Here is a 12,839-nt window from a genome sequence, read left to right on the forward strand (position 1 = left end):
AGATTTAAAAACATACCACAAGCCAGATGCATTTCAAGGGGTTTCTCATCAGGCCCAGTAGTTGACATTGCCATGAAATCAACACAGTACTTACGTGCAGTCCATAAACCATGGAAATGAGGTTTGCTATCAGCAGATCCATTACCAAGAAGTGTCCTGTGTAATGACACTCTTTCGTGTGTCAAACAGAATATAATGGTGCTTTCCCTAGCCATGTACTGTCCTCTCTGTGAGAAAATTACCCACTCATCTTTTCTTTTTTTTAAGCTAAGCCTACAGCACACAGTATTCCTAAGCAGTCTTCCGTCCAAGTAGTACCCAGGCCTGTCCTTACTTAGCTTCTGAGATGAGGCACAATTGGGCATATTCGGGGTAATACAGCCACCAACTATTCACACATTTTGTCTGCCCTATAGGGAAGGAAAGAGAGCCAAGCAATTACTTTGGAATTGGCTCCCCAAATCATGGAATGTCTGTTTCCAGACATCTTCAAAAAACAGATAACCATTTGGCCCTGGGTCATTTTAACATCAGTTGACCTCATAGTTTTTTTGTTTGTTTTTTTGTTTTGTTTTGTTTTGTTTTGTTTTGTTTTGTTTTAGACGGTAGTCTCCCTGTGTTCCCCAGGCTGGTCCCATACTCCTGGGCTCAAGCAATCCTTCTGCCTCAGCCTCCTAAGTGGCTGGGACTACAGGCTTGAGCCACCATGCCAGCAGCCTGATAGATTTTTAAGATTCCTTTCAGCACTATGGTTTTGTGACTCTAATCTCTAAGGAAAACGTTCTTTGATGCCCAGAGCTTGCTTCTAATTTGATGTGATGCCAGATTGCAAAGTTATAGCTGATGTTGGATACATAACCTGTGTGCATATCACAGTGATTTTTCAGAACCCCAAACTTAACATAGCTGTTGGTATTGAAATCAGTTTAAATTCATATAACCCTCTATTCAATTATAGGTCATCTTTAGATGGTGGAAGATCTCTCTGAGGAGTGAGTATCGATCAACAAAACCTGGAGAACTGAAAGAAACCCATGAAGACTTCCTAGAGAATTCAAATCTTCAAGGTAAGGAAGGGAACATTTTCCATACTTATTGTTGTTAAGTTCTCTTTAATTAGTGATGGATTTTGTCAGAGAAGTTTCAAATATATCATCATCTAAAATATTAATATGTAATTATGTACTTGGATATAGAATATTAGATTCTTAAAAAACAGAAAATTATTAACACATCCTAAAATTTCTCTTTTAAAAAATTAAGTGTTAGGCCAAGCATGGTGGCTCATGCCTATAATTCACTCTGGGAGACTGAGGCGGGGGGCGGAGGGGAATCCCTTGAGCTCAGGAGTTCAAGACCATCCCTGAGCAAGAATGAGACCCCATCTCTACTAAAAATAGAAAAATTAGTTGGGCATTGTGGTGTGCGCCTGTAGTCCCAGCTGCTCGGGAGGCTGAGGCAGGAGGATGGCTTGGGCCCAGGAGTTTGAGGTTGCTGTGAGCTAGGCTGACGCCAGGGCACTCTACTTAGGGCAATGGAGTGAGGCTCGGTCTCAAAAAAAAAAAAAATCAAGTGTTAAAGATTCCAGATTAACATGTGGATTCCATTAATGAAGTCAAGTAAATATATATATTTTTTGCTATAATATTCGTGAATTGGGCAGTGCCAAACCACAAATGGTTTGGGCTCCACTGAGGAGCACTAGAGGGGGACACTTTTATAAGGTATTTTCGGAAGCAAGACAAAGAAAATATTTGATTGGTTAAAGTGGAAAGTGCCTAGTTAGAGGTTAGTTGGAGGTTTCTGACTGGTAAAGTCTCTAGTTAGAAGTTAGTTGGCAGTTTCTGATTGGGTAAGCCTAAGTTTCATTTGCCTAAGCTACAACCATCCATCCATTCTGAGTTGGGATTTGGTTTGCTTACATAGGAAGTCAGGGCACTGAAGAATTCTCAGCCCAGTGGCTTACCAATTAGTTATTTTAACACTTCTCAATGTGAAAATTTTAAACATAAAAAGTAGACAGAATGATTTTTAATGAACTCCTATGTACTTGAAGGAAATTGAAATATTTTACTGCAAAATAAATTTCTTTGACACATTTTGAGACGGCTGCCCTAGAGTCTCTCTCACAGAAGGAAAACTGCAAAGCTGTCTCTTGGAGGGCAGGGGTGGAATTTGCTTCTGTAGATAAGCAACCAGGTCTTTTCTACCCCAATCTAGAAAAGATTAACTGAGAGTCTGACACCTTTTAAGGTCTGAAAAGAAACATTTACCACCTATTCTGTCTGAGGGTTGCTGCCTTAAGGTTTCATTTACATAACAAGGCCACCTTTGCTAGCTGTCAGCCTCTTCCTTTTTCCTTCCCTAAAACCCGTTTTATCGCTTCCATTCTTCACATGCCTCTGTACCTCACTGAAAAGTTGAATCCATCCTGAGGGTTCCCGTGTACACATGTTAAATAAATTTGTATCTTTTTCCACCTATTAATCAATGTGCCTTGTGTCAGTGATTTTTCAATGAACCTTAAGGGGCAGGAACCTCTGCTCCCTACAGACTCATAATTCAGCTTCAACAATACCCAAAACGTGGCCAAAACCTGTACATGAACTCACTGTTTCCACTGGATTATTTTGAAGCAAATCCCAGTTGTTATGTCATTTCATCTTAAACTACTTTAGTATATGTCTCTAAAGGGACTCTCTACAGCTAAGCTCTTTAATAATTATTCCTTGATAATAAAAATTTAAAACTAGAAGACAGATTCTTACTAGTCATAGTTAACAATGTTATTTATATTAATATCAAGTACTTTCACATACATGATCACATTTTATTGTTACAATATCCTTGTGAAATAAATATTATCCCTGTTTTACATATGGATTCAGAACAGATGTGATCTTCCAAGGTTTTACAGCTAAGTATTGACATTGCCAGGACTAAGCATTGAAAACTTAAAAATTTAAGTATATCTATCTTATTTAGAAGGCAAACTCTGAGTGGATCTTTGATGACCAACATTCTTTTGTGTGTGTGTGTGTGTGTTTTTTTTTTTTTTTTTTGAGACAGGGTCTCACTCTGTCACCCAGGCTAGAGTACAGTGGTGAGACCATAGCTCACTGCAAACCTCTAACTCCTAAACTCAAGCGATCCTCCCACCCCAGCTTCCTAAATAGCTGGGACTATGGGCCCACACCACCATCCCCAGCTAATTTTTCTATTTTTTGTAGTGACAGAGTCTCACTCCTGCTCAGGCTGGTCTCAAACTCCTGGCCTCAAGCGTTCCTCCTGCCTCAGCCTCCCAAAGTGTGGGATTACAGACATGAGCCACCATGCCCAGCCCAATAATCAACACTCTTTTTTTTTTTTTAATCAACACTCTTAAACACACATTCTATTACTTAACATTGTATAGTAAGTGATTTTCTTTTTAAGAGACAGAAGGCTTTGGTTTTTTTGCTTCCTTAAATAGTTAAAGTCTGGATTGATTGCCTTCAAGAGCATACCATAATGGAACAATATAATATTACTAACTCCTTTACAGCAAGTATTTGTAAAATTCATTATTGGCTTAACAAGAACCGTGTTGGGGAAAGACTGTTCACTTTTGATCGAATATAAATCAGTCCAGTCATGCCTTCTTTAATTATGGAACAGACATGTTCCTACACAGATAGCTATAAACTTCTATAAAACACATTTCATTTTCAAGTTAGGATCCATTTATTTTCTAACCAATGTAGTACCTACCCCAGAGCTATGTCTAGCGAGTGCTGCATGTTCACTGACAGATTATGTGATTTTCTGATTGACATCCACAAAAACCTGGAGATGGGGATTTGGGCCAGAGAGATTGGAGGCCAAGGCCGGCCACTGCCTTCTGAGCACTGGCTTACCTGCTCCAGGTGCCTGCAATGGTCCTGCTCTGGTAAGATGAGGGGGGGTCCACGTTAGCGTCAAGATAACCGCATAAGCACTTGCAGGGTTCCTGACCCTGGAAGAGAATAGGCAATAAAGCGCGAATGTTGTGAGTTGACTGCAGGCCTGCCTCCCTGCTGCTCCCTCCTGCCCCACAGCATGGCAGCAGGAGAGTTGAGGGATTAAGTTAAGGAGTGTACCCAACCAGGCTTTTTAATCTTTTTTTTTTTTTTTGGTATCTTGAAAGGAACAGAACCAACCAGTCTTTTTAAAAGGCAGTTTTAAGAGCTGTAGTCTCAGGACTGCCTAGCGGCTTCCCGCCAGGAGCGGCACTGTGATACCAAATTAAATCAGCCTGGCAAGTTCAAAGGCTCCTGTGTCTCAGGGGAAAAATCTAAACAGCTGTTGTTAGTCTCCATCCTCCCTCTTAGACAATCCTTCAGAAAGTCCTCTCTCACCAGAGCAAGGGAGGAAGACTCGGTGGCCCAGAGTAGGGCTCAGGGATCAGCTGGCCAGGGCTCGAATCTCTGTGCTGCCACTGGCCACCTGTGGCGTGACCACGGTCAGTTGCACATGGGCTCTGTGAGTCCATTTCCTCCTCCTTACCTGGGGTCGATGTTACTCTCTGTGGTCCTGGTGAGCATTCAGCGACCTGATACATGAATGGAATTTAGAACCTTGCCGGATATGGAAGTAGTCTTAGTCATTGTTTGCTGTCGTGGCTAAGTATACGATGCTTGACTGGATTTATTTTTTCGCATCTCCTCTTCGTCATATTCCTAAGATCTCCCAGAAGGTTTTCTCATGCAGAGATCCTCTCCTGCTGGTATGCCATACCCTGACAACACCTCTAGAAGTCCAGGTCACCTGGTGGCGGTCCTGGCAGAGGATGAGCCCATGTCACTCTTGATGCCTTGGCCTCTCAGTAGCATTTAGCTCAGGGGTGACATTTTCTCCCGGGGCTTCCAGAGGGCACCTTGCTCTTGGCTTTTTTTCTGCTTCACTGGCTCCTCCTTAGTCTCCTTTGCTGGCTCCTCCTCATCCCTCCAAATTGAGATGTTGGGACCCAGGGTTCAGCTCTTGTGCCTCTTCTCTTGCCTGTCTATACTGACGAGGGCTGTCCGGAAAGTATCCAGACACATAATATGAAACATAGTATTAACAATGGCTGGATACTTACCGGACAGCCCTCATATGCCCTGGGAGATCAGATCCAGTCTCTGGCTTTAAACGTGCCCCATAAATGGGCAAGTCTCAAACTGGTATCTAATGTGAACTTGCCCCTAAACTCCACATTCAGATATTTATCTGACGTGTCCACTTGAGTATCTAATAGACTCTTAGCATGTACAAAAAGAGCTCCCAGTCTTGTGCCTCCTCCCCAAGAAAAAGGCCAAAATTCTGAAGTTATCCTTTATTTCTTTCTCTCACATGCTAGATCCAACCATTCAACAAAACCAGACTCTAAACTCTGGCAGGCAGTCTCCGTGATGACTCCCAGTGGGGCCCACCTCCCACATTGACCTGGATACCTAGGTCAGTCTGTGTGACCAAGAGAATTCAGCAGAAGTGATGGTATACCACTTTTGAGACTAGGTTATTAAAGACACTGCAACCTCTGTCTTGGCGCCTCTCTGCCTTCTCTCCCCGTCTGTCTTTCTGTCTCTATCTCTCTCTCTCTCTCCCTCGTCATGTTTTGGGGGAAGCCAGATGCCACAGCTTGAGGACACTCAGGCATCCCTGTGGAGAGGCCCATGTGGCAAGGAACTGAGGGCTTCAGCCAGCAGCCATGTGCGTGAGCTTTATTAGAAGCAGATCCTCCAGCCTCATGTAAGACCCAGCTGCTACAGTCCCAGCCAACATCTTGACTGCAACGTCAGGAGAGACCCTGAGCCAGCACCGCCCAGCTAAGCCACTCCCAGATTCCTGAACCTTAGAAATGGTAAAAGAATAAGGGTTTGTTGTTTAAGCCAGTAAATTTTGGGATAACTTATCATACAGCAATAGGTGACTAACAGCAACCTCTCTCCCAGATTGTTGAAGTAGCCCCTCACTGGTTTTACTCTTTCACCCTTGCCCCACAATACTTTGTTCTCAGCACAGCAGCCAGAATCAGCCTTCCAAAACATAAATCAGGTCATATTCTCGCTCTGCTTTAAGCCCTCCAGTGGCTTCCTGGCTCATGGGGGGTGAAAGTCCAAGCCTTACAGTGATCTTCAGTTCCTTTCCCCTCTTTGCCTCCTCTACTTCCTCCAGGCACTCTGGCCTTCCTGCAGTTTCTTGCACAAACCAAACATACTTGTGCAAGAAACAGCATAAATTTCCACCTCAGGACCTTTGCACTCGCTATTCCCACTGTTTAGAATATATTTTCCCAGGATGTCACCATGGTTTGCTCTTCATTCAGGTCTCTGCTGAAACTGCCTTCCTAGAGGGTGGTTCCCGGACCACTAGATAGCAAATAACAACCTCCTCCCTTACTCTGGAATACCATATCTCCCAGAACATTCATCACCTTATGGTATATCGTATATTTACTTATTTATTTTTTTTATTGTTGTCTCCATCACTAGACTGTACACTCCATTATGGTAGGGATTTTGCCTTGCTTGGTGATGAATCTTCAATACCCATCTAAAACAATGCCTGGTACATATGCCTCAATAAATATGTTGTATGATTTATTTGAGAGAACTCTTAGAGAAAAGGACAAAAGTGAACTCTAAAACAGATCCTTCTAAATTATAAGTCTAAAGAGTTCAGGTTTCAGAAGATCTACAGTTTGTTCCAGACAGGGAAAACTTACATCAACACTAAAATCACACTACCGGAATGACAATTTTTAAGTGATTTTTCAGCTCAGAGACCATGTCTTATTAATCATTGTATTTCCAAGATCATGTACATGTAGGCACTTAATATATGTTTGTTAAAATAAATGAAAGAAGGAAGATACACTTGCTGATAAGATAATATTGCTTAAAATAACTTAAAATCATGTACTCAAAACATTAAAAAATAAATCACCATGCTCAACTATATTTTCATGAGTCTAAATTCATATAAGAGCAAAAAGAGTAAATTTTAGCACTCACTAGTATTTTTCTGCTCTGAGTGGTTATAGGTTGCATTAAAGAAATAAGTCATATAAATCTGTGTTAGTTTGCTAGGGCTCCCAAAACAAATACCACAGACTGGGTGGCTGAAGCAACAAAAGTTTATCTTCTCACACCTCTGGAGGCTAGAAGTCCAAGATCAAGGTGTTAGTAAGTTTAATTTCTTCTGAGGCCTCTCTCCTTGGCTTATAGGAGAGAGGCCTTTTAGGACTGCGTCCTCGAGTGGCCTTTTCTCTGTGTCTGCCCACATCCGTAGTGACTCTCTGTATGATTGCCACTAGTCATGTCCTCTTTTATAAGGACACTTTTATAAGTCCCTTTGAAGACACCAATTAGATTGGATTGGGCCTACCCATATGACCTCATTAACCTAATTACCTCTTTCAGGGCCCTATCTCCAAATAGGGTCACATTCTGAAGTAGTGGGGTTTAGGGTTTCAACATGTGAATTTGGGTTGGAGGGGCACAATCCACCCCATAACAAAATCCAAACTTTCCATGTAGAGTATGTCCTGTAATTTTATATATATTAATATTTATTAAACTAGTAATTAATGATTGTATTAGTTCCGTATTGCTGCTATAACAAATTGTCACACAGTTAGTGGCTTAAACAATAAAAATTTATTATCTTACATTTCTGGAGTTGAGAAGTCTTACTGGGCTTAAATGAAGGTATTGGCAGAACTGTGTTCCTTCTGGAGGCTTTAGGGAAGAATCTGTTTCCTTTGCCTTTGTAGATTCTAGAGCTGCCTACATTCCTTGACTGTGACCCTACCTCTGTCTTCAAAGCCAATAATGGCGGGTTGAATTTCTCACCCAGCATCACTCTGACATTGTTTCTGTGGTCGTGTCTCCATCTCTGACTCTCCTGTCTCCCTCTTTCCCGTATGAGGACCTTTGTGATGATATTGGGTCCATCTGATAATCCAGGATTATCTCCACATCTGAAGATCCTTAATTTAATCATGTATGCAAAGTTACTTCTTCTATGAGGTCCTGTATTCACAGGGTCTGGAGATTAGGATGTGGACATCTTTGGGAAGGATTATTCTGCCTCCTATATTGATATATGTCACAATAGCCTCAATTGCAAAATCAAAAAGATTGCTGAAATTTTTCCCAGATTTGCATTCTTATTTTATTTTATTTATTTATTTATTTTTGAGACAGAGTCTAGCTCTGTTGCCTGTGGCTAGAGTGCCCTGGGGTCAGCTTAGCTCACAGCAACCTCAAACTCCTCCTCTTGCCTCAGCCTCCCGAGTAGCTGAGACTACAGGCGCTCACCACCATGCCTGGTTAACTTTTTCTATTTTTAGTAGAGATGGGGTCTTGCTCTTGCTCAGGTTGGTCTTAAACTCCTGACCTCAAGGGATCCTCCCAGCATGAGCCACTGCACCTGGCCCAGATTTACATTTTTAAAAGACAAAACTGACCATGTGCAGTGACTCACACCTGTAATCCTACCATGCTGGAAGGCTGAGGTTTGAGGATCCCTTGAGGCCAGGAGTTCAAGACAAGCTTAAGCAAGAGCAAGACCTCGTCGCTACTTAAAATAGAAACATTAGCCGGGCATGGTGGCACGTGCCTATGCTCCCAGCTACTCAGGAGGCTGAGGCAGGAGAATCACTTGAGCCCAGGAGTTTGAGGTTGCCATGACCTATGATGATGCCAACTGCCCTCTAGCTGGGGCAACAGAGCGAGACTCTGTCTCAAAAAAAAAAAAAAGAAAAACTCAAAACTGTCATGTTATTATTTAAAAGTTATTCGTACACTAAAAAGTGTAGAGAACTGTGTTAGCATGGTGATTAAGAATGTTGCTTAATACAGACTACTTGCATTCAAATCCTGGCCATGTACCTACTTGGTACATGACCTTAAGCAAATTATTTAATCTCTTCGGGTCTCAATTTCCTCAGCTGTTGATAATGTAAATAATAACAGTATCTACCTCATAGAGAGTCTTTATGAGGATTAAGTGAATGAAATGCTTAGAATTTGCCTGGCACATAATATATACTCAATAAATTCTAGCTATTACAGTTTTTAAAATTTAAATAGTGAAAATTCTTCCATCAAGCTCCATTCCCGGGAGATAATCATTATAAATAATTCCATTTGCATCTGAACTATTGCTGTTTGAATTGTATGTGTGTGTGTTTACAAACATAAAATCAAATTTTATCTTTAGCTCTTTAACTTTGTTTTGCACTCAATATTTTGTGATCTATTTTCTGTTAGTGTACATAAAGTACCCTGTTCTTTTGCAAGATTGTGTGGTAGTCTGTTGTACAAACATACAGCCTTCCATTGATGGGATTTTCGGATTGTTCTCAGGTTTTGCTATTCTTACCAAAGCCTTTAGGTACGTTCTGGGACATATATATCTGCACACTTACATAAGAATGTCAGTGATACAGATTCCTGCAGGTGGAATTGCTAGGTCCAAAGATATACAAATATACCTTATCCAGTTAGATAGAGTTTATTTGAGAGGCGAATTCTTAAAAATCTTGCATAATTCAAGGTTAACTTGACAAAGGATGATATTTCCGTTAATGAGCTCAAGCGGCATTGCTATGGGATAGAGCACAAATGCCATCCTACAATGCATATGGGCTTTATAATTATGCCAATTTTATACTTATGCTATACTTGAAAGAATTTTAGGTTGGGTGATTTACATTATTTCAATGTTTGTGCCTAAAGTGAAACTTCATTAATGTTTTCATGTCACAATATTTCAATTTCGAGTAATTCAAAACTTACACAAAATACCAGTCACTTCACTATCCTCACAAATTGCCCTCCAAAAAAACGAATGTGTTAATTATACTCCATCCAACAGGATATATAAGTGTTTTTTACACCTTTTGCCATCATGAATTAGATATTGCTACTTTAAAAAAATTTTTCCAGTCTGATGGTAAAAATAGTATCATGTTTAATTAGCATTTCCCTGATAACTAGTAAGTTGAGCCTCCTGTCATGCCTAATGGCTGTTTATAGTCCTTCTGTAACTTACCTGTTTGTGTCCTTTGTCCATTTGTCTCTGAAGTTTGAATTCTTTTTTCTGAGACCTTTAAAAATCTGAGGAAAACATCTATGGGTTTTTCCTGAGTTAAATAAAATAGGAAAACCCAGAAAATTAGCTATTGGAAATATTTTTTTTAATTTAGTTTAAGGCAAAAGTGTACCTACATAAACTCAGCTGAAAGCGCTGATTCATGGGTTAAGGTCAAATTCAACTTAAAAATTTGTTTTCCAACTTGTGTCCATTTTGAAGTTGGTTATTTAGATCTTGAAATGACTTATAAGTGGTGGTTAAGTATTTAGGCCAATCCACAAAGACCTCTGTGATAAAACCAAATGATTTCAACAACTACATTTTCTTTCCTTCCTTCCTTCCTTTCTTCCTCCCTCCCTCTCTCTCTCTCTTTCCTTCCTTCCTTCCTTCCTTCCTTTCTTTTCTTTCCTTCCTTCCTTTCTTTCGACAGGGTCTCACTCTGCTGCCTGGGCTAGTGTGCAGTGGCATGATCATAGCTCACAGCAACCTCAAATTCCTAGGCTCAAGTGGATCCTCCTGCTTCAGCCTCTCAAGTAGCTGGGAGTACAGGCACTCGCCACCACACCTGGCTAATTTTTTTTTTTTTTAATTATTTTATGTAGAGACAGAATCTCACTATGTTGCCCAGGCTGGTCTCAAACTCCTGGCTTCAGGTGATCTTCCCGCCTCAGCCTCACAAAGTGCTGGGATTACAGGCGCAAGGCACCGTGCCAATTTAAAATATTTTCTAATTTCCATTTTCTCTCTCTTCTAAGAGCAGTTTCTGGAAGGGCTCCGTAGTGGTGCTTTCAGAGTCAGAAGGGAAAAAATGAGAAAGAAGAAAGCCCCCAGTTTTGGGGCCACTGGAATTCACAAGCATACCTCACCATCGCCCTGTTTTCCTCTCTCCTAAAAGGAGGTAGCCCTTCTAAGACTTTAAAAAATTAGACTGGTCATATGGGTTTATTGTAGAAAGATCAGAAAATACAGATAAACAAAAGAAAGAAAACAAAAGTCATCAGATTTAAGCACTGTTTAAATTTGAACATCTATCTTTCCCAGCATGTTTCCATTTTTTGTTTATTCAGAGAGCTGGAGGAGAAAATCCTGGTTTTTTTCCTATATTGAAAATGGTGAGGTAGATCATTACATTATAACAGCTGATTCTTTATGAACTATTTCCTAATTTGGAAATAAGTGAAAAGGTATGAAAAATAGTAGGTACAAGTTAAAATAATTTTTATGAAATAGTCATCTGTGTTTCTCCTTGCCTCTCTTTCTGTTTCTTCTGTTGTATGAAGACATGGATGAAAGAAGGTAAAGAAGAAGGAAGGAAGTTTAGTAGAGAACAACATGTAGAAATAAGAGAATGAAAATCAAGTAAAATTAGGAGACAGTGTGTTTCAGCCCAGTGGAGAGTGGAGAAGGAAGAAAAACCACACAGACCTGCATCTTTTTCCTCCATGTAGCTGCCCATTTAGGAGAGCTGTGAGGATCACGCAGAGACTAGTTAAGTCAGTGGTATAGGCTGGAGTTTGGTGCTGATGAGATCAAGAGGGTGCAGAAACCACTGTGCTGAACAGTGAGTGTCCGTAAAAGATTCTAATCTCAGAGCAGGGACAGCAGTTGAAAACAAATGCCTCAAAAATGCATGCCCAAAGTCAGCTTGGGGGAAGTAGGCATGACTTAGCATAATCTAACGTCACTCCCAGGGGAAAAAATGTCTCAAAGCTTGTGTCCCACTGATTATTATTATAGTTTTTATGTGGCTGCACATGATAACCATGTTGGTTTGTTGGTTTCTTTGAATTACAGTTCAAATTGCCATAATATTTGGTGCAAGAATAGTAGACTATGTCTTCAACTTGTGTGAAGGTAAATTTGACTTCCTTGAACGGCTCTCAGACAATTTACTCCTGAATATCATATCTTATCTGGATCTCGAAGATATTGCCAGGCTTTCTCAAACATCACGCAGATTTGCAAAGGTAACAGTTGATTATGTTGTGTCTACATAGAATTCTCCATGCACTTTTTCAATTTTTTAAAATATAGCAGTGCTTTATTATTTGCATTTATTTCAACAGTCATTTGTTGAGTACTAACTTTGTGATGGACACTATCCTAGGCACACAAGCAGCAAAGATGAAAAGACATTTTTTTCTGCCCACAAGGAACTTATAGTCTAATAGTAGAGATCCATATAGATACAAATAATATAGTGTGATCAATTCAACGAGGGACGTGTGCAAGGGACAAAGAGAGTGCAAAGGGATTTCCTCTGCCTGGCTTCACAGAAGTGGGTTACTTTATCTGGGTTTTGACGGGGAAATAGGAGTTTGACTGGTGGTCTAGGTCAAGGGGCATTCCAAGTTGGGAACTGGCTCAGGCAGAGGCATGGTGGCATGGGAGAATAAGGCAAGTAGTAACTACCCCACATCCATTTCCATTTCTTCCACTATGGGTGGTCTCGGTGGGCTGCCCATTGCAGTGCCCTGCTCTCCCCCTTCCCCCGAGCTGACCAGATGAGCTCTCTCACTACTTTGGATCCTCAACAGAATGACACGAAAACAGAAAATACAGTGCTGATTCCAGCTGGTGTCAAGGCCTTGATGGGACCTTTCTTAGTTCCACTTTCTGGATCCTGGAAGGTGCCTTGGCTCCTGCCCCTTCAGCCATTCCTTCAATTGTAGAGCCCCCACCCCTACTCCACAATCACACACACGTACTAATTTTCCATTAAATCCCTTCCGGGCTTG

At 40.9% G+C, this 12,839-nt stretch overlaps 1 protein-coding gene across 1 annotated transcript in view; it reads left to right on the top strand.

Annotated features, from left to right (window-relative positions):
* FBXO36 (F-box protein 36) overlaps window positions 1-12,839 on the top strand; it is a 95,368-nt gene that overhangs the window by 63,796 nt on the left and 18,733 nt on the right. Inside the window, exons 2-3 of the mRNA XM_012642499.1 lie at window positions 959-1,067; window positions 11,896-12,068. Coding sequence (XP_012497953.1) covers window positions 959-1,067; window positions 11,896-12,068 — 282 coding nt within the window. The remainder of the gene's footprint in view (window positions 1-958; window positions 1,068-11,895; window positions 12,069-12,839) is intronic.

The sequence above is a fragment of the Propithecus coquereli genome, unplaced genomic scaffold (assembly GCF_000956105.1).
Source record: "Propithecus coquereli isolate 6110/MARCELLA unplaced genomic scaffold, Pcoq_1.0 Scaffold18, whole genome shotgun sequence".
NCBI lineage: Eukaryota > Metazoa > Chordata > Mammalia > Primates > Indriidae > Propithecus > Propithecus coquereli.